Source organism: Dendrobates tinctorius, unplaced genomic scaffold (assembly GCF_039654945.1).
Source record: "Dendrobates tinctorius isolate UK_male_01 unplaced genomic scaffold, ASM3965494v1 ptg000149l, whole genome shotgun sequence".
Taxonomy (NCBI): Eukaryota; Metazoa; Chordata; class Amphibia; order Anura; family Dendrobatidae; genus Dendrobates; species Dendrobates tinctorius.
Window position 1 is genome coordinate 1601171 of NW_027361816.1, and position 24517 is coordinate 1625687.

Here is a 24517-nt window from a genome sequence, read left to right on the forward strand (position 1 = left end):
TTTATTAGCAGATGCAGCCATTTTATTTTCCTCTAATTTATTCCTCCAGGGCTTACCAACAAGTTTATGGATTTCAGAACTAATATTTACAGATCTGATCTACTCCGCTTATCGGCCAAGTAACGTGGAATCCTTGCAGTGCAGTGGATGAGAACTAGAACCATGCCAGATTAGTGCCTTCTAAGCACCAATTCACAGCACACACCCAATCTTTCCCATAATGAGTTGGAATCAGGACTTTCTTTCCCATTTACCGTACTTTCTTTCCTAACCTGAGAAGGCCTGTTCAACAGATGTGAGTTCATAGCGACTGCAGAAAATACCTCTATAGTTCTAGTCACGTGAAGAATAAAGCCTGTGTTGCAATAATTTACCCTCTAGAGCCATTGCGTTCTTCCTAGGACCAGTGGGAAACAAGCTGGCTCCAGCATTATTAGCGGTAGATTTAATGCATCCAACAGTCAGCGGGGGACATCTGTTTTTAGGATTAGCCGAACTTTATTGTCATCAGTAAAAGAGCGAAATAAAAAAGGGCCTCATAGAATTGTCTTGCTGAGCATTGAGTAATAATGTCAGAGAAGCCTCAAGATTTACTGCACGAATCCTACATCTTTACTTCAATACTTTTGTACCGGAAAAGACGCATCTACAGCCTTCCTGCCAAATACAGTATTGGACCGTCTGCTATCATTTCTAATGTCATGTGCTCGGATATTATTGTATTAGACCCATCTCATTTAGACACAGAGGACAAAAACATAACTGTATAGACTCTTCCAGAAATACCTATAATTACTTATCATGTGTGCACATTTAGGCCCCCAATACATATTAGATAAAAGCCAGTCGTAGCCGCCGATTTCAGTGGGATCGGTAGAACACCTATTGTATACAGGGCTTGCCATTTCTTCCGTGACGCAGAAGGATCCAGCCATTGGCATTTTCTGTGGCAGATCCTTTTGTTTCATAATTCCGACAGCAGAACATTAGAGATATGGTCAGACGAGTGTATCGGATCGACTACGGTAATGACTCTTCGATCAAATTCTCATCCGAGAATTTAGAATTGAGAGTGTCAACTCGGTGTGATTCATTTCTCTTGGGTGAGAGAACTGTAGCACAGGTGAGAAGATGGAGAACAAAATTTCTCCATTGTCTGAGTGCAGTCCAATGATTTCCACCCACCCATAGACTTGCATGGGGTCGTGCCATCTGATATGCGCTGCATATTGCAACATGCTGAGATTTTTTTCTCATGCTGAATAGGAATGACAAAAAACAACAACAAAAAACGCTGATCAGCACTGCCCCAAAGAATAACACATCAGACAGCACTCAACCCGATATATACAACCTTAATAGAGAAAACAGGAACACTCAGTGGCCGAGCCGAGCATTCCTGTGTCTGACGGAATCGGATGAAAGTCAGCGATCAGATATCCAATGTGTATGACCAGTTTATGTAAAGAAATACACAAAACAGTTGATAACTATAATACGTATTGTAGGTTGTAATCACTACAGGGATAGATAGAATCTCCTACGCCTGGGTGTCATGTGTGTGGCCTGTTCAGCTAACCAGATCACAGCTATGGGGCTAATCAAACAAAACATCTGAATACTCCTGGTAGACGGAATCTCTTCTGCTTGATTTAATATATTTCTATTAAGAATTGAATGTCTGGAACATTACGAACCTTACTGTCATAAATCAGGTAAAACTACTGGATCATCTTTATCTGATAATATATCGCTACTTAATGGTGTCCATGATTCATGAACCAAAATGAACCGACCGTGTAATGTGTATGGGAGGCCTCCAACCTCTCCTCCCGACAGAGGATGTCGAGTGAGAGTAGGGTCCCGCAGTTAGAATTTCTATGGTCGACCCTTTTTTCATCTGGCAGATGATTCTGGCTGAGAAAACACAGGCCGAGCTAGGCATTCCTGCGTACGCGGAAATTGGGAGAGAACGTTGTCGGCCGTACGATTGTCAACTTTTAAGTATCATGTCGTTTTGTACAGTGGGGAAAAAAAGTATTTAGTCAGTCAGCAATAGTGCAAGTTCCACCACTTAAAAAGATGAGAGGCGTCTGTAATTTACATCATAGGTAGACCTCAACTATGAGAGACAAACTGAGAAAAAAAAATCCAGAAAATCACATTGTCAGTTTTTTTTTCATTTTATTTGCTTATTATGGTGGAAAATAAGTATTTGGTCAGAAACAAGCAATCAAGATTTCTGGCTCTCACAGACCTGTAACTTCTTCTTTAAGAGTCTCCTCTTTCCTCCACTCATTACCTGTAGTAATTGCACCTGTTTAAACTTGTTATCAGTATAAAAAGACACCTGTGCACACCCTCAAACAGTCTGACTCCAAACTCCACTATGGTGAAGACCAAAGAGCTGTCAAAGGACACCAGAAACAAAATTGTAGCCCTGCACCAGGCTGGGAAGACTGAATCTGCAATAGCCAACCAGCTTGGAGTGAAGAAATCAACTGTGGGAGCAATAATTAGAAAATGGAAGACATACAAGACCACTGATAATCTCCCTCGATCTGGTGCTCCACGCAAAATCCCACCCCGTGGGGTCAGAATGATCACAAGAACGGTGAGCAAAAATCCCAGAACCACGCGGGGGGACCTAGTGAATGAACTGCAGAGAGCTGGGACCAATGTAACAAGGCCTACCATAAGTAACACACTACGCCACCATGGACTCAGATCCTGCAGTGCCAGACATGTCCCACTGCTTAAGCCTGTACATGTCCGGGCCCGTCTGAAGTTTGCTAGAGAGCATTTGATCCAGAGGAGTTTTGGGAGAATGTCCTATGGTCTGATGAAACCAAACTGGAACTGTTTGGTAGAAACACAACTTGTCGTGTTTGGAGGAAAAAGAATACTGAGTTGCATCCATCAAACACCATACCTACTGTAAAGCATGGTGGTGGAAACATCATGCTTTGGGGCTGTTTCTCTGCAAAGGGGCCAGGACGACTGATCTGGGTACATGAAAGAATGAATGGGGCCATGTATCGTGAGATTTTGAGTGCAAACCTCCTTCCATCAGCAAGGGCATTGAAGATGAAACGTGGCTGGGTCTTTCAACATGACAATGATCCAAAGCACACCGCCAGGGCAACGAAGGAGTGGCTTCGTAAGAAGCATTTCAAGGTCCTGGAGTGGCCTAGCCAGTCTCCAGATCTCAACCCTATAGAAAACCTTTGGAGGGAGTTGAAAGTCCGTGTTGCCAAGCGAAAAGCCAAAAACATCACTGCTCTAGAGGAGATCTGCATGGAGGAATGGGCCAACATACCAACAACAGTGTGTGGCAACCTTGTGAAGACTTACAGAAAACGTTTGACCTCTGTCATTGCCAACAAAGGATATATCACAAAGTATTGAGATGAAATTTTGTTTCTGACCAAATACTTATTTTCCACCATAATATGCAAATAAAATGAAAAAAAAACAGACAATGTGATTTTCAGGATTTTTTTTTCTCAGTTTGTCTCCCATAGTTGAGGTCTACCTATGATGTAAATTACAGATGCCTCTCATCTTTTTAAGTGGTGGAACTTGCACTATTGCTGACTGACTAAATACTTTTTTTCCCCACTGTATATGCGTCTTCCCGAATCTCCTCTGGCAAATTATGTTGAAACTCAGCATTCGACCCTTTAGTTTTGCTTGTTTTATAGTGATATAAGCCATATGGAATCAGCTAGCTTCTCTGTCACTATTCAAAGCACATGCACAGCCAGTGAAACTTAACAGGCATGAGCATGGAAGGACTGGGGGGGACAGATTTCAGTAAAACACATTGGGCTGACAGTTATTAAAGGTGTATGCACAGCTTAAAGAAAGCAATATGTATTTGGCATGGAGGCAGGATCAGACTGAAAATTATTGGATCCTTCAGTGGGCCCAGGTTCTCACAATATCTGTCCCCAATGGTCAAAAAAAAAAATACCCTATTTAGATCTGAGCTATAGACAATCACTTCTTTCCACCAAGGTCTAATAGATAATAATTCCCATGTGTGCCATGATAATATTTATAATGCAATTATATGGGGCCATGCACAGGTTCTGAAATGATGGAAGCAGTGAAAACAGATCAATTGGGGGTCACTTTGTACGTACAGCTAATAAGCATATGCATAAGTCCTAAAGTTATTAACATTCCTACAGATCTACCTCTCTCTCCCCCTAGATACTACTATGGATAACGAGAGTGAAAGAGAGCGAGAGGCTGATCGTGTAGACACTGGAGGGACAGATGGAGCCACACTTTTATTAAGAGAAATAAAGTAGGGCTCTGTATATTCCATTTTCTACAGGGTAGATAGAGGTCACCTTAACCTGTAACAACCAGTCCATGGTCTAATGTGCCACAGGGAAACAAATAGCCTCCCAAAATAAATATCAATATACCAGGTCCTATATCACATGGAGAGAAATTATGTCAGAGGTGTCCGGCCAATCTAAATGAGAGGAGAATGACAGCTGTTGACCAAATGATCAATTGGCCGAAATCTACCTCTAGTCTTTGGCTCTGGCCTAGAATCTGTGTCTGAAAAATGCTTCAACAACATCATCTAACGAACCACGTACACATTAAATGTTGTCCAAACAATTGTTCGGCTGACCGCTATCCTTTCCGACTCTTCCATACACAGGGGCGTTTGGATCCCTGTTCAAATGGTAGAGATGAGAGAAGTGCAGCCAGCAGCTCTGGATCAATACAAAGTGTCATCCCATGCACCACTCCGTGTCCCATCCAGACATGGCACAGCTCCTCCACTAGGTTGTAAAAACTGCACGCACTCCAAAAATCCAAGGCACCAGGTATCTTCCTTTCACAAAAATATTTTTATTAACAACAGTGTAGAAACAGGAAGTTTAGCAATGTTCCGGCCACGCGGGGCCTTTGTCAAGCCAAGAATCTCTGGAGGCGGCTTATCTCTTTTATGACAAAAATGGGTCAGGCGTTACAATTCAAACTGCTTTAGTCTTATCTCCTCCGACATCATCTATCGGGGGAGAGTTGGGAGGCCCCCATACAAATTGGGCTGCCGGACGATCCCATCAATACTTTAGAAGTGTGTATGGGGATCTTAAGAACAAAAAAGGAAAGTAAGTGAAACCACAGAAAAATGCTGAAAGTGGTATATGACATACCAAATAGCTATGATGAAATTACAAACATGCATTTTTGTATTGTCTTTTCGTTTTAGGGGGGCAGTTGCTCCCTATAGAGGGAGAAAACTGTCTTGTTGCCACCGTTTTATGGCAGCTACCCTAGAAGTCAATACAAGCGTTGTAACATGATCAAGGCTGTCACTACATCAGAGCTGACGTCTAAGAGATAGAGATATCATTTTCTTCCCTCTAGGAGAGACCTCATTTGTATATGTTGTATTTTCAAAAGGCCTAGTTCCCACCATCCATTAAGATCCTTTCTGCTCAAGACACGTTCTGGCCTGATATGAACTTTTTTGTTGATTCCTGCAATTTGATGAAGTCCCGTGTCTTTAAACAGCTCCAAGGTCATGTAACCTTAGAACTTTCTAGAATTTTTTTTTTTTTTGCCTCAATCTTTCATTTACTTGTCTAAGAACAGCTCTCTGGAGAGCAGAGGTTCAGACACTGTCTAACTGTACATGGCAGAGTGTTTGTTCTCCTTGTGGACGACCCTTGACAAATGTCTGGCATTCGTACTCCCTGGATGGCTAAACGAAAAGTCATTTCCTCCATCAGCTTTTGAAAAATGTTAGAAGAAAACTAAAAGTACAGCACGATGGCTAAAAAAAAAGGCATACGCCACCAAAGGGCGAGGTGAAATCCAGCATGCATTCCATAGAGGGAATTCATCACGAGGGGAATTTTTGAAGTCAAGTTTTGTGGGTGGCGGCGCTGCCCATTATTTGCACTAAATTTATCAAAGTATCACACAATGTTTGATACGTTTTGTGCATTTTTAAATATGACAGATCCGACTTTTTTTCCACATTTTATGCCACCCCCAACTGGAAGGAGATATTCAAGTTCTTGTGACATTTTGAGAAGTCATAAATTTGGCTTACAGTCTATTTCCATATCTAACTACACCGACTTTACAAAACAGGCAGGACTGATGTTAAACAGCAAAACTTCTCAAGATTTGGAGCAAACATCAATGTGCAACATAACTTGCGACTTTTTGACGCCAGAAAACTGGTTAAAATTTTTTGATGTTTTCCCCCTCCATAGTACTCTATAGGAGAAAACTTCAGACAATACTGAATTTATTGCAATTTCTCATCACATTTTCATGTTTGAACAGACTACAGTAACTAACTATGAGGAAGGTAATTAAAGGGATTATGTGTAATTGATAGGTTTGCCTTCTGATGAGCTGACAGACTGGCATTCTCTGCAACACAATCACTTTGTACAGAACTTACCAATGTGCCTATCGTGTCAGCAAGTGCCTAGGCAGGATTTGCAGAATATGTACCATGCACCGGGAACCAATGGCGCTATCAGCGGCTCTAGCAGTGTCAAGTGATTTTCCCCCCCAAAAAATTAAATTATTTATCAATTTTAAAGAAACGGAAACTGAAAAAAAACGCAACACAAAAGGGCGAACAAAGATAATTTTTGCGGGTCTTGAATTAGTCAGACTGTAAGGTCACATATTTTCTATCCACGTACAATCCAACAAAACATCTGATCGCCCTTGGACTAATGTTATTCTATGGGGCCATGCACATGTCAGAGTTTGATCCAATATTCGGATGATCGAACTCAGCCATGCAAGTCAATGAGCGTGTGGAATTCGTCGTACTGCACTCGGAGGGTATCTGAGTGCAGTCCGATTTCTGCACACTGACACAATGGAGAAGATGGAGAAATTTTGTTCTCCATCCTCTCCTCACAGTGCGCAACGATTCTCTAATCCGTGAGAATCGTATCCCACTATGCTGACACTCAGATCAAACACTAATCAGAGTTTGATCAGAGGGTCTTTTGCAGAATTGGCCCGAGTCTCTTAGATGAGAAAATCAACAGCCGTCTGATCCTAACTTTAAAATCACTTACGCAGATTTTGCCTTAAATCTCATTAAGCCTAGTTAAGGTCTAGCAAAAATACATCACTTAAAGGCCGGGATCACACATGTGAGAAACACGGCTGAGTCTCGCATGTTAATGCTCGGATCGGAGCGTGCAGCCGCATAGCAATACATGGAGCCGCACGCTCCGCTCCTGAGTGCCGGCAGCAGTGCCGGGTATTAACATGTGAGACTCGTAAATTGCAAACCGAGTACTTCCTCCAATTGGTGTTACTCCGCTGATTCTGTAACGGTTTTTCTTTTTTATATTTTGTGCCCCTCCATTCCAAAGTCATGCCCATCGGAAACAAAGATGTATCTTTACCCTTTAGCCAACTGGACGTATACTACAGAACTTTACTGACGGTGCAGCCATCTTTTCATTGGCCAGAGCTGGAGGACAAAAAGCAACTGCCCACAGGGAAGTTCTGTGGTAGACGCCCAACTGGATGAAGGAAGGATTTGCATCTTTATTACTGGGGGGGGGGAATAACTTTGAAACAGAGGGGCACAGAAGCAAAACTGTTCCAGAATCAGTGGAGCGGCACAGTTTGGACTCTAAAGTATTTAATCCAGTGAACGATTTCCTTTAAGTTGCCAACGAAAAAGTCCAGAGTAAACAGTTTAGGCAAACCGTTTCTCCGAGAGTAATAGCCACTTTATAAAGGCAGGGTTGTTTTTTGCTGTGCTTTATTCAGCAATATTTCCATTAAGAAAGTGTATTGTGTTTTACAACATGAATTAGCAGGGGAATGGGAGGATGCCCAAGTAAAATGGGGTCTTCAATAACTCCAGGCAAAACACCAGGATGTTCCCAACCGCTGGAGTAGTGTTATAACTGGCAGTTCCGAATCTGTTTATTGGTGCTACAGTAATAAGCAAGTCATACATTCACTATGGCGAGATCCGTGTGAGCCAATTTTCCAGGGCACAGGAAGGGAGGACTAGTGGGTGGTGTAAAGTAATTATTGGCAAGTACCACAATAAATGTTACAGCAGTGAGGTTTTCATACCCAATAATTCCTGTCCAAACTTACAAAACCTACATTATAAGAAAACTGTGGTATACCTAAAGGCAAAATCAATGGTGCAATCAGTTGACAAAAAAAATACGTCGTTGGTAATAGTAAAATAAAAATACTCAATAGCTTTATAGGCCAGCATCATCCGTAATGAGAGAAAAAATAAAGAAACCAAAAGAAATGTTCCTTTATGTGTAAGTTGTATTAATAAAGACAATGCAATTGGAGAAGTGTTATGCACCTGCCTCGGCTCGGCAGGGCTTCACCACCTTCCCATGGCCGCTGCCTCTTGCTGTGCTCCACGTCAGGTTTTACAAATGGCCCTGATGTGCCTCCATGATATCATCTGCTTAGGTCTATTTAAGGCCCACTAAGACACACACATGCGTCGAGGTTTTAAGACTCCTAGTCCTATATGTTTGTTGTGCTCCTCCATCAGCTCCAGGTTTGTATCTGCCTCTGACCCCTGTACACTTGCTGCCTTTGTTGCTTCAAACTTTCCTGCATCCTCTCGGCACCTGTCCTCCTGTGGCTTCCAGGTCCTTGTTCCACACGTGTCTTCCTGCCTGCTACACCAACGCCCAGGGTCCGTGTGCCCACCTGGACCTGAGCCTTAGTGGATCCACCTCTCTAGGTGAGCTTAACAAAAAGTTTGAAGGTTCAGCAACTATTCCAGCTGTTTGTAAAACCAAGAGGAGAGACAGCAGCTTAGAATGGATTGACGAAAGCCCCTTTATACTAATTTCATTGGTTAGCTCCATTGTGTTTTCATAGGAATCAGTATGGTCTATCTTGGCTTAAAAGGATTTGTCCACAAACATCTATCACCTATCCATGCAGCCTATCCCGACATATCACATAAATGGGGGTCCGCAGTCCCTGTTTGAATGGAGTAATGGTCATGCGTTCCCATTGCCGCTCAATTCACTATCTATGGGATAGACGTTGATAAAGACTGGAGTTACATTGATGTGATAAGAACTCTTAGATCCAAAGCAAAATCTGTAGCAGAGGTCCCCAAGATCTGCACATCATTTTATGTACTGGATTTCTCATATGTGGCTTAAGGACCTTTTGGACGCCCCAAGGCACTAGGGACTAAGTGCCTACACAACCTCCTCATCCTCTACAGCTCTGTACCCATTGCCGAAAATGAAATGTAATGGTGGATTCACATGTGCCATCCAGGCCGTTACGAGATCTCTGATTGGCTACATGTAAACCGATCGGTGGTTGTTTGCTAGCCTATCAACACAATTAGTCTGCGCGCACAGAATATCAGATTATCGGCAGCACATCATCCATTACACGGTGCCAAGAACTGCCAACAACGCTGATAACGCACCCATAAAAAAAATATCACACCCAACAAGTGATCGCTTTGCTCGTTCATGGGTTGACTGATATCCAATTTGAAAAGCCAATAATTGGGAACCAGCTGTCCTACACGTTCTTATTACCAGATTATCGGCCAGTCTTTACGGGCCTTTAGGCATAGACCTAGCATTGGTGTAAGCCTCATGTACAGCAACACAGGAGTAATATCCCACGTATGGAAGTCTGTTCCACAGTTATCACTAACTAGGCTGCAAGGTGGTATAGAGGGGGTTCTGGGGCAATATTTCTACCAAGATTGCATTTTTTTTCCTATTTCACATCGAAATTACTCTCTTATGTGTACTTGTTGCGAAAAATCTGATGTACATTTCCAGTCATCTAATTATAATAGTGAAAATTGGTACATGATATACAGTATATGTACTAAAAAAAAACTATGGCACTCACCCCATGGCTAAAAATGTCCTTTATTACATACTGGACAGAAGACAGAGAAAGAAAATAGCAACAACCGTTTCACCATCCCAAGTGCTTCCTCTAGGCCTCGCGCCAGGATGAAGCGTTTCGCAAGGTGAAACGGAAATCCCTTTTTTCTTTCTGTATCTTCTGTCCGGTATGCAATAAAGGACATGTTTAGCCATGGGGTGAGTGCCACAGTTTTTTTTTTTTGTTCATTTCCTGGCACTGCTTACTATCTGTTGAATTAAGACAGCGATATACATTTCCATATAATACTTCATTATGGTTAATTGTATTGACCAGTAGTGCCAACCCATTTTCTTTTTTCTTTTACTTATATATATGTAACTAGCTGAAGAGCCTGGCGCTGCCCGGGCATAGTAACTAACTGTGGTTAGTTATAACAAATTATAATTATCCTCCATCCCATAGTCCCGTGCCCATATACCCAACATACATATCCTCCATCCCATAGTCCCATGCCCATATACCCATCACACATCCTCCATCCCATAGTCCCGTGCCCATATACCCATCATACATATCTGCCATCCCATAGTCCCGTGCCCATATACCCATCATACATATCCGCCATCCCATAGTCCCGTGCCCATATACCCGTCATACATATCCGCCATCCCATAGTCCCATGCCCATATACCCATCACACATCCTCCATCCCATAGTCCCGTGCCCATATACCCATCATACATATCCGCCATCCCATAGTCCCGTGCCCATATACCCATCATACATATCCGCCATCCCATAGTCCCGTGCCCATATACCCATCATACATATCCGCCATCCCATAGTCCCGTGCCCATATACCCATCATACAAATCCGCCATCCCATAGTCCCATGCCCATATACCCATCACACATCCTCCATCCCATAGTCCCATGCCCATATACCCATCATACATATCCGCCATCCCATAGTCCCATGCCCATATACCCATCATACATATCCTCCATCCCATAGTCCCGTGCCCATATACATATCTGCCATCACATAGTCCCGTGCCCATATACCCATCACACATCCTCCATCCTATAGTCAACCATTATGACATCATAAGAGGGGTGGGGCTTGATACGCACACACTGTTTCCCCATTATGCAAATAGGGGCATTATGACATCATAATGAGGGGCGGGGCTTGACACGCACACTTGGTGAATTGGAACGCGCGGGGTTAAAATTTCGCCTCACAACATAGCTTAGGACGCTCTCAGGGTCCAGACGTGTGACTGTGCCAAATTTTGTGGCTGTAGCTGCGACGGTGCGGATGCCTATCCCGGACATACACACACACATACACACACACTTTGAGCTTTATATATTAGATATATTTCAGGAAGACTGTGGATAATCAGCAGAAATACGTTCCTAGCAGACAGGCTCAGCAAACCAAGAGATGAACTAAGCAGCTGCTTTTTGTAAATGATAGTACCATTTCCAGTCCCGACAGAAAAAGCTGGAGGGGGGAGACGGCAATTATAAACAATCCGTTCAACCAACTATCTTTTTAATAAATAAAATAGGGGGGAGAAACATGTTTCTAATTTATTCTCTCCTGTTTGGATCAGACTAAAACTATGCAATCCAGCACATGACTATTGCAAAATACTGGAATGCAGGTTATTATTCATCTTCAGTATGTCAACAAAATCCTCCAAGATCTAAAAAGAAAACACAAAAACATTCATGTCCAAACACATAAAAAGCTTTTCATTACTCCGGGGCCAGTCCAAACAATGGCTGGGCAGTGGCTGCGTCTCGGTACTGCTGACCGGCTTAGACGCACAGAACGCTATAAGTAACATTAAATCTACAAATATGACAAATAAGCCTTTCCTCCTATCATCAACCAACTGGTTAATAGGCAAAGACAAAGTGCAATGAACTTTTCTAAACAAGATGCCTGGAAATAAAACAAGAAAAGGCAAAAGAATATTTAATGCAGAAGTCAAACAATATATGAGACTTTTGAAACGGCAATAAATTGGGGCCGCTCAGGTCAGTTTTCCAAGGGCGTCTCCAGATCTGAAACAAATTTTAATTTGTCACCAATTAATTAAATAATTAAACCAAACTATGTTTAAAAAAAAGCTATACGGATATGTGTATACACAACTTTTTCCACTGGTAGCGCAAGGTCTATCAATTTAGGATCCGAATTCCGATGCCCTTCCACGGCTGGTTTTGGATGGGCAAAACAAGACTTTATTTTAGCATTTGCATAAAGACCACAATAGTCTCCAACCCCCAAGGGGTCTATTGACCTGACCTTACAGTAGATCACCAGATTCAGGAGGTATTGTGGGGATACTACCCAGGCTAAATAATTATTTGATCCCTTGCTGATTTTGTAAGTTTGCTCACTGACAAAGACATGAGCAGTCTATAATTTTAAGGGTAGGTTAATTTTAATATTGAGAGATAGAATATCAAAAATAAAATCCAGAAAATCACATTGTATAAATTATATACATTTATTTGCATTTTGCAGGGAGAAATAAGTATTTGATCCCTCTGGCAAACAAGACTTAATACTTGGTAGCAAAACCCTTGTTGGCAAGCACAGCAGTCAGACGTTTTTGTAGTTGATGGTGAGGTTTGCGCACATGTCAGGAGGAATTTTGGTCCACTCCTCTTTGTAGATCATCTCTAAATCATTAAGATTTTGAGGCTGTCGCTTGTCAATGGAGTTTCAACTCCCTCCATAAGTTTTATATGGGATTAAGGTCTGGAGACTAGCCAAGCCACTCCATGACCTTGCTGTATTTCTTTTTGAGCCACTCCTTTATGGCCTTGGTTGTATGTTTTGGGTCATTCTCTTGCTGGAAGACCCAGCCACGACCCATTTTTAAAGTCCTGGCAGAGGGAAGGAGGTGGTCACTCAGGATTTTACAGTACATGGCTCCATGCATTCTTCCACTGATGCGGTGCAATAGTCCTGTGCCCTTTGCAGAAAACCACCCTCAAAACATAATGTTTCTACCTCCATGCTTGACAGTGGGGACAGTGTTCGGCTAATTTCACACTTGCTTTTTTTTGCAGCGCGTTTTTCCCGCAAAAAAACGCATTGAAAAAACGCATACAAACGCATACAACTGCTGCGTTTTTGTCAAGCATTTTTATGAGCATGCATGAAAAAAACGCAGCGTTTTTATGCGTTTGTATGCGTTTTTAGTGCGTTTTTACCGCGTTTGCGTTTTTTCCAAACATTAGGTGGCCCCTCACACTAACCCAAACCATGACTTTACTAACCCTAACCCTAACCCTGACCCTAACCCTGACCCTAACCCTTAACCAAACCATACTAACCCTAACCCAAACCCTAAACCCTAACTAACCCTAACCCTGACCCTAACCCTGACCCTAACCCTAACCCTGACCCTTACCCTGACCCTAACCCTAACCCTGACCCCTAAATTCCATGGTTAACAAAAAAAACGCATGTGCAAAAAAACGCATACATAAGCATGCCAATGCGCACATATGCGCACCCATAGACTTATAATGGGTGTCTTGCTGTAAAAAAACGCATTGCGCGCGCATGCGTTTTTTTGAGGCAAGTCGGACGCCCAAAAAATGCAACAGGATGCATTTTGTGCGCCCGAGCGCATACCGCAAAAAAACGCATGCGCGCAAAAACGCATACAAACGCGTGTATGCGCACATAAGCGCATCCCATGCAAAGTATAGGAAAAAAAAAATCGCATGCGTTTTTTAGCGCTAAAATACCGCGAAAAAAACGCAAGTGTGAAACCAGCCTTCTTTGGGTGATATGCAGCATTTCTCTTCCTCCAAAACACGGCGAATTGAGTTAATGCCAAAGACCTCAATTTTTGTTTCATCTGACCACAGCACCTTCTCCCAATCACTCTCAGAATCATCCAGGTGTTCATTGGCAGACTTCAGATGGGCCTGCACATGTGCCTTCTTGAGCAGGGAGACCTTGCGGGCAATGTAGGATTTTAAACCTTTACGGTGTAATGTGTTACCCATGGTTTTCTTTGTGACTGTGGTCCCTGCTGCCTTGAGATCATTAACATGTTCCCCCCATGTAGTTTTAGGCTGATCTCTCACCTTCCTCATGATCAAGACACCCCACGAGGTGAGATTTTGCATGGTGCCCCAGATCAATGTGGATTAACAGTCATTTTGCATTTCTTCCATTTTCTTACTATTGCACCAACAGTTGTCTCCTTCTCACCCAGCGTCTTACTTATGGCATTGTAGCCCATTCCAGCTTTGTGCAGGTCTTTGATCTTGTCCATGACATCCTTATAAAGCTCTTTGGTCTTGCCCATGTTGTAGAGGTTAGAGTCTGACAGATTAATTGAGTCTGTGGACAGGAGTCTTTTATAAAGGTGATTATGTAAGACAGCTGTCTTTAATGCAGGTAATGAGTTGATTAGGAGCGTCTAACTGGTCTGTAGGAGCCAGAACTCTTAATGGTTGGTAGGGGATCAAATACTTATTTCTCACTGCAAAATGCAAATAAATGTATATAATTTATACAATGTGATTTTCTGGATTTTATTTTTGATATTCTATCTCTCAATGTTAAGATTAACCAACCCTTAAAATAATAGACTGTTCATGTCTTTGTCAGTGGACAAACTTACAAAATTAGCAAGGCATCAAATACTTATTTCCCCCACTGTACATGCTTGGTCAAACTGAGCATGCGTATGTATGGAGGTGTCAGGAGGAATAGCTTTCAGCAGAATGAGCCGACCAGTTTTACTCCCAAAACTTCTCCATATGGTATTCTAATTTCCTTTCTGTAATGTTAGGACATACAATACAGTGTGTTACATATTAACTCCCAAACTATATGCCATGCACCCCTAACTCCGTAGGTGATGAGGTAGTTTACCGCTCACCAATTTTGGTTGGGTAGGGCAAAAACATGCTCATTATGACATCCAAATAATTGTAAAATGGAAATGAAATTTCATAAAGTCTCATTCATAAATAGACAATATGTAAACAGGGGCCTCCAATGAAGATGTGTCATTAACAGTACTGGTCCTCGCAGATCAAGCAAAGGGACCTTTATGTCCCATAAGACCATGTTCATATGTTGTGGAAAATTATCACTGTGGATTTGAGCATCAACAAATCCACACAGTCAGAATCCGGGTGTGCTACCTGCGGATTTTATGGCATATTTGCCTGCGGATTTCACCCTACTCCATTACAAAGAATGGAATAGGGTCAAATCTTCAATGAAAATCCGCACAAGAATGAGCGTGCACCCTGCTATCATTTGTGCGCAAATTTTTTTTTACGCAACATATGAATGGGATTTTGAAAACCCCATTTACATGTGTTGTACTGTAAATTGCTGCGGATTAGCAGTGCAGCACCGCAAAGCCGCAGCAAATCCCGAAGCCTTAGGCTTTAGGGTCTAGAAGCGAAGGAAGCGTCTGTGCCTTCTACAGCTTTGCTTCAGGACAAGTGGTGACTAAAGCATCTGGAGATCAAAAGTGCTTTATGACTTTATCTGCATGTCAAAGAGTGAGAATATGACATTATTGCCGACGCTCCATGGGTGGAGTTTTCCTTTCAAGATTCAATATTGAATACAAAGTATTACTAGCCAAAATTAATAATGTTGGACACTTAACTACTAATTATCAGGGTAGAAGAAGCTACATAGAAGGGAATAGGCATTAGAGTCAGTAAAGTCTTCCTTTATGGCTTTCCTGTTCTGAGAGACCACTAATATTAGCCATGTAACATGTATTCCTATTTTCTTTGGGTGGACCCTGCGGTTTTCACTTGGCCTACTTTCTTTTGACTTTATCTTCCAGAATACCGCACATCTGCCAGGAGTTTGCTTAACAAAGAAGAGTATAATTTCTAGAGTTATTCGGAGGAACACGACGCCAAGTAAATCCCGGTCATTCTCAACTTTCCATGCAATGGCCATAGGGTAAAAGTGAACTTTTGCAGTGGAGTCAATAGCCTCATGGTTAAATGCAAAGTATAAACATGGAGCCTGGGCCTTCCAGAGAGAAAATCTGACACTATAAATCTGGGCGAGCACTTCCAAACCAGATACAGTGACACATTTCCTAAATTATTGAGACCACCACAAAAATGCACTGACTTCTCAGACGGGGGAGTCTGTGCAGAGAAGTGATATAATTTTCTGGCTTCAGTCTTGTTTAGACTAGTAAGTCCCAAACATCTACTAGCACACCAAGTATAGAAATGAATGCCTCCGCTAGGAGAAGGGTGCACAGGTCCAGCCAGTGGCTAGTAAACAGCTAGGAATGTGCTGCCTGTAGATATAATGGAAGCCGTGAATACGTGTTATGATATTGTCTGCTGATTTACCTCCCGTGTATTGCCAGACATTATTACAAGATGATGGAATTTCTTAGATACAGCAAGCAACGCGTCTTGTGCATCCAGTTCTTCTGCGGTAGCTTAGTACTAGACATCACAGATCGCCAAAACCATCTAGAAAGTTGCATAGGGGTATTACATATAAGAATAAACAGGGGGTTTCCAACCGCATTATATATATATTTTTTGAAACTGCTAAAAATGGCATAAAATAACAAAAAGAATACTGGGCTTCAGCAATGTCATGGTGTGTCAACACAGGGCTGTGGAGTCGGAGTCAGTGTCAGCGTCAATTTTGGTGGAGTCGTAGTATAATAAATTGGGTACAGTAGCTCAGTGCAGGATGTGCTGTAAATGCTTTCATAGTACTTTGGGAAACTTCTGAAATGTCCTATAAATGTCTGTTCTGTTTCTGATCTAAGGATCTGGGTTCTTAGTTGAGATGAATCTGTGCTCCATTTTATGCACATGCTCAGTAGTGACCAGTGCTGTGGAGTCAGAATCATGGAGTCGGAGTCAGGGAAATAGAGGAGTCGGAGGTTTGGGTTACCGATTCCACAGCCCTGAACACCACTAAGAAAGCCAAAGCGATTGGACTTAGTTGCACTTCTGATCCAAGAACGAATCATAAACCAATTTCATTGAAGGTGGAACTTTTGTCAACGAGTTTCAGAGTCAATTCCGACTCCTCATAATGAATTGAGGGACAGTGCAGTGTAAGGCTAGTTTCACACTAGCGTTTATTCGACGCTGCGCACGGTGCCGCTAAGCCCCGCCCTCTGCCGGCTCCCTGCCCACCCCATCTGGTCATCGCCGCTTACTATCGCACATGGACGCTTGCGATCTGTGCACCCTATCTTTAGCATAGGGTGCGCAGATTGTGCGCTGGCCGTGCGCTAGTAGGATTTTGGCATGCACTGCGCACTTTTGAAGGTGCGCCGTGCGTGCCGAAATGCAACATGCTGCGTTTGACGCACACGGACGCGCCTTCAAAAGTGCGCAGTGCACGCCAAAATCCTACTAGCGCACGGCCATCGCACGATCTGCGCACCTTATGCTAAAGAAAGGGTGAGCAGATCGCAAGCGTCCATGTGTGACAGTAGGCGGCAATGACCGCATGGGGCGGGCAGGGAGCCGGGCTTAGCGGCGCCATGCGCAGCGTCGAATAAACACTAGTGTGAAACTAGCCTAAGAAAGAAACCCCAGCAGCACACTTTTCACACAATTCTGTCTCTGAGCTCCTTGGCCAGTTCCTTTGACCTCATGATTCTCATTTGGTCTGACATGCACTGTGAGCTGTGAGGTCTTATATAGACAGGTGTGTGCCTTTACAATTCAAGTCCTATCAGTTTAATTAAACACAGCTGGACTCCAATGAAGGAGTAGAACCATCTCAAGGAGGATCACAAGGAAATGGACAGCATGTGACGTAAATATGAGTGTCTGAGCAAAGGGTCTGATTACTTATGACCATGTGAAATTTCAGATTTTCTTTTTTAATAAATTTGCAAAAATTTCTGGGGTTTTTTAAAGTCAAGATGGGGTGCAGACTGTACAATAATGAGAAAAAAATGATTTTTTTTGAATTTACCAAATGGCTGCAATGAAACAAAGAGTGAAATTTAAAGGGGTCTGAATACTTTCCGTACCCACTGTACTGACAGATGCTTGAAGGTGCTCACTAAATATATCACACACACAGTGAAAACAGTTTAATTCCTGTGTGTTCGTCTGTAAACTTTGTGACAAGTCACCCCCTATACTTTATACCAGTCTTGTTTGCTAACATACTATACCCACATTGATAGCACATAGAAATACTGTATATTTCTAGGGACATATACCATTTGAATCGATAAGTGGAGATAGGTAAAACAGCCATCTCTTCATTCTAAGGTCCATAAGATTACAACTTTTGAACCAAATTTTAAAGGGTATCTGCCAGAAACCTTTACCTCCACAAAACATTAACATGATTGTGTAGGCATTTAAAAGCTAATCCAGTTAATTCCCTTATGACCCCAAAGCATTGCACCAGCAGTGAGAAATCATGATCTGGAGTTGTGTCTGGAAGTGCATTGGGGCTTGACGATGCTTTTCTAGATTCTCAGCCTGACGCTGTATTTCTGATATAACAGCACCCTTCCCTGGCTGGTTGACAGGTCATTTGTTCTGAGACACGGCCACAGAGCTGTCAGTCAGCAATGGGAGGATGCTGCTAGGTAAAGAAACACATGAAGTGCGTAAAGTTGCCCATAGGTAGAGATGAGCGAATATTGCAATATTCTTCCGGATTACGATCGCAGTATTTGCAATATTCGCCGAACATAGCCGAACGCCATTGGAGTCAGTGGGAGTACAGATGAGCGAATATGTTCGGAAACGATTGACAAACGTTAAATCGGCACGAATATGGGAAATTCGGATTTGGCAATCGTTTTCCGAACATATTCGCTCATCTCTACTCATAAGCACACCATTTTTGTGAGTGCACACCCTTCCATGACTCTTCCACTGGGCTTCCATGAAAGAGCTTGTCCAAAGCCACTGTTTTCCATGAGGTTTCATGAGGGTTTGGAGGCACCTTGGATAATTGCCAACATCCCTGGAAAATTGGCAAGTATGTCCAACTATTGTGTTACTTCCAGCACCAATGTATTCTTATTTGACATAAAGACCTTTGGGGCAGTTCAGTCATCAGGGTCCATGTGTGACCCCTACCTCCGATTAGTATGTATGCATCCGCCTAAATCACTGGCCTAAAAATACATGGTTTTCAGGCCACGTAAAGGGAGTTTTGAATGATCATTTGTCATGCTATGATTTAGTATGCTAAAGGAGTGCAATATAAAATGGTGGCAAGATTTATTAAAGTGAAAGGTTTTTCATGTTTTTCCATGAGGCGACAGTAGTAGGTCTGAAACTTTTTAATATAGACAATGGTACTATACGGAAGAGGGGGACCTAGGATTGCCCTTATCTGGGGGCAAAGGTGTAGTTAACTTCTCTCACCCACAATGGCTTGGCGGTGACTCAGGCTTCCATCACATGCCCCAATGCCTACCAGCTACGTTCCTTAGTGCCTGAGGTGGCATCTAGTTGGGTTTTGCTTATAGCTACTTGACTGAAATGACTGATCCATCACCCATAGAGCAATACATAAATATTAAACCGCTGCACAACAATCACACATTGCAGAGTCATAAACAAAGTGCAACTACATGGAATATGGAGTTCACTAAAAACAATCTGTCACAGACGCATGATGGACTACCATCGGCTCTGCGGCACCACCATGATTTCTGAAATTCTCCATTGCGGTAGCAAAATCTCAAACATTTCTGGCTCTTGCTGTATGGAACAAATCGCCAATCCCTTCTTCCTAAAATATATTTTTTTTCTACCCCAGGCAGCAGAGACGTTTGCTGACACTTTGATTTCAGGTCTCCACCCACTGCTTCCATCCCAACCGCAGAAAGAAAAGCTGATGGTTGAAATGATCTCCCAGACAGACTGCCACATTTACAGGAGTCTTGGAAACTGGCCTGTAACAAGCACAATGAGACAGCTCAGCCGCATGTAGCAACAAAGCCCAATACAGAGGTACAGTCCGTGGTATAAAGCGATACGGGATACTTGCAGAAGTAAAAGAAACAAGCGGCCAGAATGTAAACACACATGGTACTAACTAAATGCTCAGCCCGGAACAACAGCACTGTTTGCTTATGTCACTATGGTTGGAAAAACACAATACCGGCCAATCGTCGCGATCTTTAGGTTTTCGTTTGCTAGGAGCCATATCTCCACTATAAAAAGGAACAAAACACAGGATCTGATGCATGAATTAAGTTTTTCAGGCCTTACATACAATGGAAATCGGCATTGTGTGTGCCAAAAATGACAGCTATTCCCTTTATGGCTTTCTAGAGCCTCCCACCTAATACTTGTAGCTTGAGGATCCTGCAATATAAAGCTGCAAAATTCAGGACTAGTCACACAATGCCTGGCTCTTAAGTTGCTTGCGTAAGAAAAATAAAATCGCAGCTACATTGTTAACTATTAATTACTTGACAATGAGTAAAACTATTACAGCTGTCTCCGTTGGCGACACCCATACAATCACGTAGGTGGTGGCCCTATAGTGATGCAATATTAGTAATCCATACATAAGGCATAGGAGACATTCTTACGGAGCAAGGCAATATCTTTGGCTAGGAGCCCAAATCAACTGGGGAAACGTTTTACCTCCTTAGCCAAGTTCAGTACCAGATGTAGTTATTGTACAGCCCTGTGGATAAGAGGGGAGCACAGTAGACATTTGTATGAAAGGAGAGAAAAAAAGATAGAATATAAAAAAAAATCTAAAGAAACCTTACCGCTTTCATTTTTCTCGATGACATCCACGACCTCTCCCGCTTTCAGACTGATCTCAGAGTTTTCTTGCTTCTCATAGTTGGACACCACCACGTATTGTTCCAGAATCATGGCTTCGGAGTTGCCATCAGCACCTGGGGATGGGAAAAAGCAAGCCGTAAGCCATCTTCCAGACATCGTTCCTCGAGAGCGACCTACGTCCATCCGATTCATGATAGGCCAACTTGTAGACAGATTTTAGCCAATCAGAACACAATCTTGGCTTGCAGCATAGGTCCAAAGGGCTGGCCATATAGAGGTCTCCTTGTCTGGCCCTTGAAAAAGGAGCAAGGAGGAACATTTGATGGAAAAGCAAAAGGAGAAGCAAAATATGGAGCAGAAAGTTGGGCTAATCAATCACAGGGCTTCATGCCGGAGCTGGATTCCAACTTCATAGTGTGACAAGCAATGACTAAGAAATTTAAAAAAATGGAATAGCGCAGAATTGTAGCTAAGACCCCATGTAAACTAATAGAGAAAGTAAACGGCTCAACGCTGCAAGGAAAAGTGCTTTCTCCTATGACTACAGCTGGAAGTCAAGAGGGGACTGGAGACGCCAATCATATTCATTTGCACTGGAGTTCTTAAACAGAAACACATGAGTAAAACTGAGCGAGGAGGGAGGGAAGGGAGGGAACAGCTCAAAAGGAGGGGGGAAGAGAGAGAAAGGAAGGAGGAGAAGGTCTGCACACTGTTTACTTCAAGGAGCAGACGTAAAGTCACAGCGCCAGATCTTTCTAAGAGGATTTTCCATACATCTATGCTGAAGCAGTCCTTTAACCGTTTGTTAATTTAACCCCTATATAGAAAGTGCATAGCAAAAAATGATTCACTAACCGCAGGAAAAAAAAAGTCCTGGACAGCTCATCCAAAGATTATGCACTGAACTACTGTCGCTGAGCAAAATTTGTAAAGAATTAACCTGCTATTAAGTGTAGCACTACATGGCGACCATGGCTGCTGCCACACTGCAGGGTGCTGCTGGACACCTGGGTTGCTTTCGCTGTAGATGCGGTTTTGTAGCTTCAGGGCTGCTCTCGCTGTCTCACGGTGTTGTAGCTTCACTGACTGCAGTTTTCCCATAATATACATTTCTGATATTTTGGCAGGATAGACCATAAATATCTAATTAAAGAAATAATCTCCTAATTATGTATGTTGCATAGTGTAATACTTAATCACCATCTTCTCTGGTTTACAGAGCCACTCCGGTCTTCGTCTGGCCCAGGTGAAATCTGGATCACACAGAGGTTTATACGTGGATCGGAAGTCACTTTCTCAATGTAAGTCTATGGAGCTTCATTCTAAGTCTCATCCTTACCCTGGAAAGCTGCTGCCGTTATTCATGCTACTCGCTGTGTGAGCTGGCAAAACTGAAGAGCAGTCACATGGGCCAGAAGACGAGCGGACAGTGCCGTAAACCGGTGAAGACAGAGATTAGTATGTATTTTAATACATTTACACAACAGTACAACAATAATTAGGAAGGATTAAAAAATAAAAATGATGAGAATTCTTAAAATTAAATTATGGGGGATCAGACCAGTGAGACCAGCCTTAATCACTAAAATAAAAGTTACAAACATATAAGAGAAGGTAAATCTGCGGATTTCTCAGGAGAGCTGACCATCTGGTGTGAATGTTGACTCTTTAGGTTTCTTTGTTCTCACAGGTGATGAGCTGCCACTACAGATATTGGACATTGGCTTATTTTGCTCCTGTCAATAAAAACACATGACATAATATTGGCCTATTCCAATCAACAGGCCAACCTAACGTTCCAAAGAATTACTAAGTGACTAGAATTTTTACTGGTCCATGACTAAAGCCCCTGTCTCACATAGCGAGATTGCTAGTGAGATGGCTGAAGCGTCACCAATTTTGTGACACAACAGCGACCTCGCCAGCGATCTCGCTGCATGTGACACACAGCGGCGACCGCCCGCCCCCCCCCCCGCTGGATATCGCGAATCGTGCTCGAATGCCCCAGGCCATTTTTTCATCGTCGGCGTCCCGCTAGCGCGCAACGTTGTGTTTGACCCGATGAGCGACCTCGTTGGCGGCACAGAACTCAGGGACACAGGATGGAATCGTTCAGAATAGCTGCTGTGTGACAAGTTCCCAACGACTGACGAGGATCGCTGGATGGTTGACAGCTTACTAACGACCATTTAGCGACGCACCAGCGATCCTTACCAGGTCGTATCGTTGTCGGGATCACTGGTGCGTCGCTAAGTGAAACGGGACCCTAAGGCTTTGCTACAGGCCGAAACATGTTGTTCCAGATGTCCATTGGTTTGATCTGACTGCATGTAACTGTGCTTTTTTTTTAACATTTTTTAAATATTTCTCAATAAAATGGAAGTTTTATATCAATAAGACCTTTGAAGGTGCAGCGGATTTTTAATCGCCGGGTCATATATTTTTTGTCTGGATTTCGTTGCTACGGCTGCTGAGCCGCGACCCTGGCTGACAGGCAGATCTCTGGAGTGAGACGAGGATGGTAAGCTGACAAAATATTTCTTTTTTTCTGGGTACAGGTCTGGTACCCGAACCGAACTTTGGAATAAAGTTCGGATCGAGTACCAGAACATGAACTTCCACGGATCCGCTCATCCCTATTCATGTGACATAAAAATGTCACGTGAATGTTAGCAGACACAGCTCTGACCCGCTGGAACAGTGTTGATCCAGGAGGTGAACGTCTTTAAGATTAGGAGTAATGATGAACGAGTATACTCGTTGCTCGGGTTTTCCCGAGCATGCTCGGGTGACCTCCGAGTATTTTGGCGTGCTCGGAGAATTAGTTTTCGTCACCTCAGCTGCATGATTTGCGACTGCTGGACAGCCTGAATACATGGAGATTCCCTAACAAACAAGCATTCCTCACATGTATTCAGGCTGTCCAGCAGCCGCAAATCATGCAGCTGAGGTGACGAAAACTAAATCTCCGAGCACGCCAAAATACTCGTTGGACAACCAAGCATGCTCGAGAAAACCCGAGCAACGAGTATACTCTCTCATCACTAATTAGGAGTAATGAAGATTTTTGACCAATGTTGCCAGTATGTTAATCAACTTATACTGATCTTGATGTGAAACATGATATTTACAAAATAATAATATAGTTTAATGGGCCGACAAGTAAGGATTCCCTACTGGTCTGTACAGAGTATGCTGATCAAAGTAGAGACTTTGGTATTTCAAACCTAATTTTACTTGTCTTCTTTAGGACATTAAACATGGACAACTTATAAAGGCCTTGTCTCATCAGTTCCTTATAACGTTAGTGATTGTAAATCCTATATATGACCCAGAATGGAAAGCAGATGCATTTTTTAGGTGTATACGCTCATTCAGCTGAATTCCCCAAAAAATAACATTAATATAGTCACTGTAGAAAATGTTGAAGTGGAATTTTTCCCCTGGTTAAATCCAGCAAAATATTGTTTTTTTTTGCTTTAGATAAAGTCTACTACAGATTTTCCAAAAGCCCAAGAGTAGAAAAGAAAAGACCTAAACCATACTGGATTCCTGGAAATACCATGGTCTATATGTGCACCCAGTCCAATGGAAATATGGTAATAAACACATTGTAAAAGCCTTATATCCACTTTCCCTGAGGTCACGTGATCATAAAGCGCATAATCCTATGATTGTTCCAGCAAGCTTCATGCTCATCCATTAGAAAGCAAAAAAAAATTAAAAAAAGCAGAACATTGTGATGACATAATCACAGAGGAAACTGAAATGTCATTTATGTTTTTTCTTAGTTTTCGAAACCTACTTTCATCCTTAATTTACTGGGCCT

The 24517-nt window shown here is 42.6% G+C and overlaps 1 protein-coding gene across 5 annotated transcripts in view; it reads right to left on the bottom strand.

The window, feature by feature from the left end:
• The window catches only part of SH3PXD2A (SH3 and PX domains 2A), a 378257-nt gene that overhangs the window by 67544 nt on the left and 286196 nt on the right, over positions 1-24517 (bottom strand). For all 5 annotated transcript variants that reach the window (XM_073546581.1, XM_073546582.1, XM_073546580.1 and 2 more), the window contains one exon: positions 20670-20801. In XM_073546581.1, coding sequence (XP_073402682.1) covers positions 20670-20801 — 132 coding nt within the window. The remainder of the gene's footprint in view (positions 1-20669; positions 20802-24517) is intronic.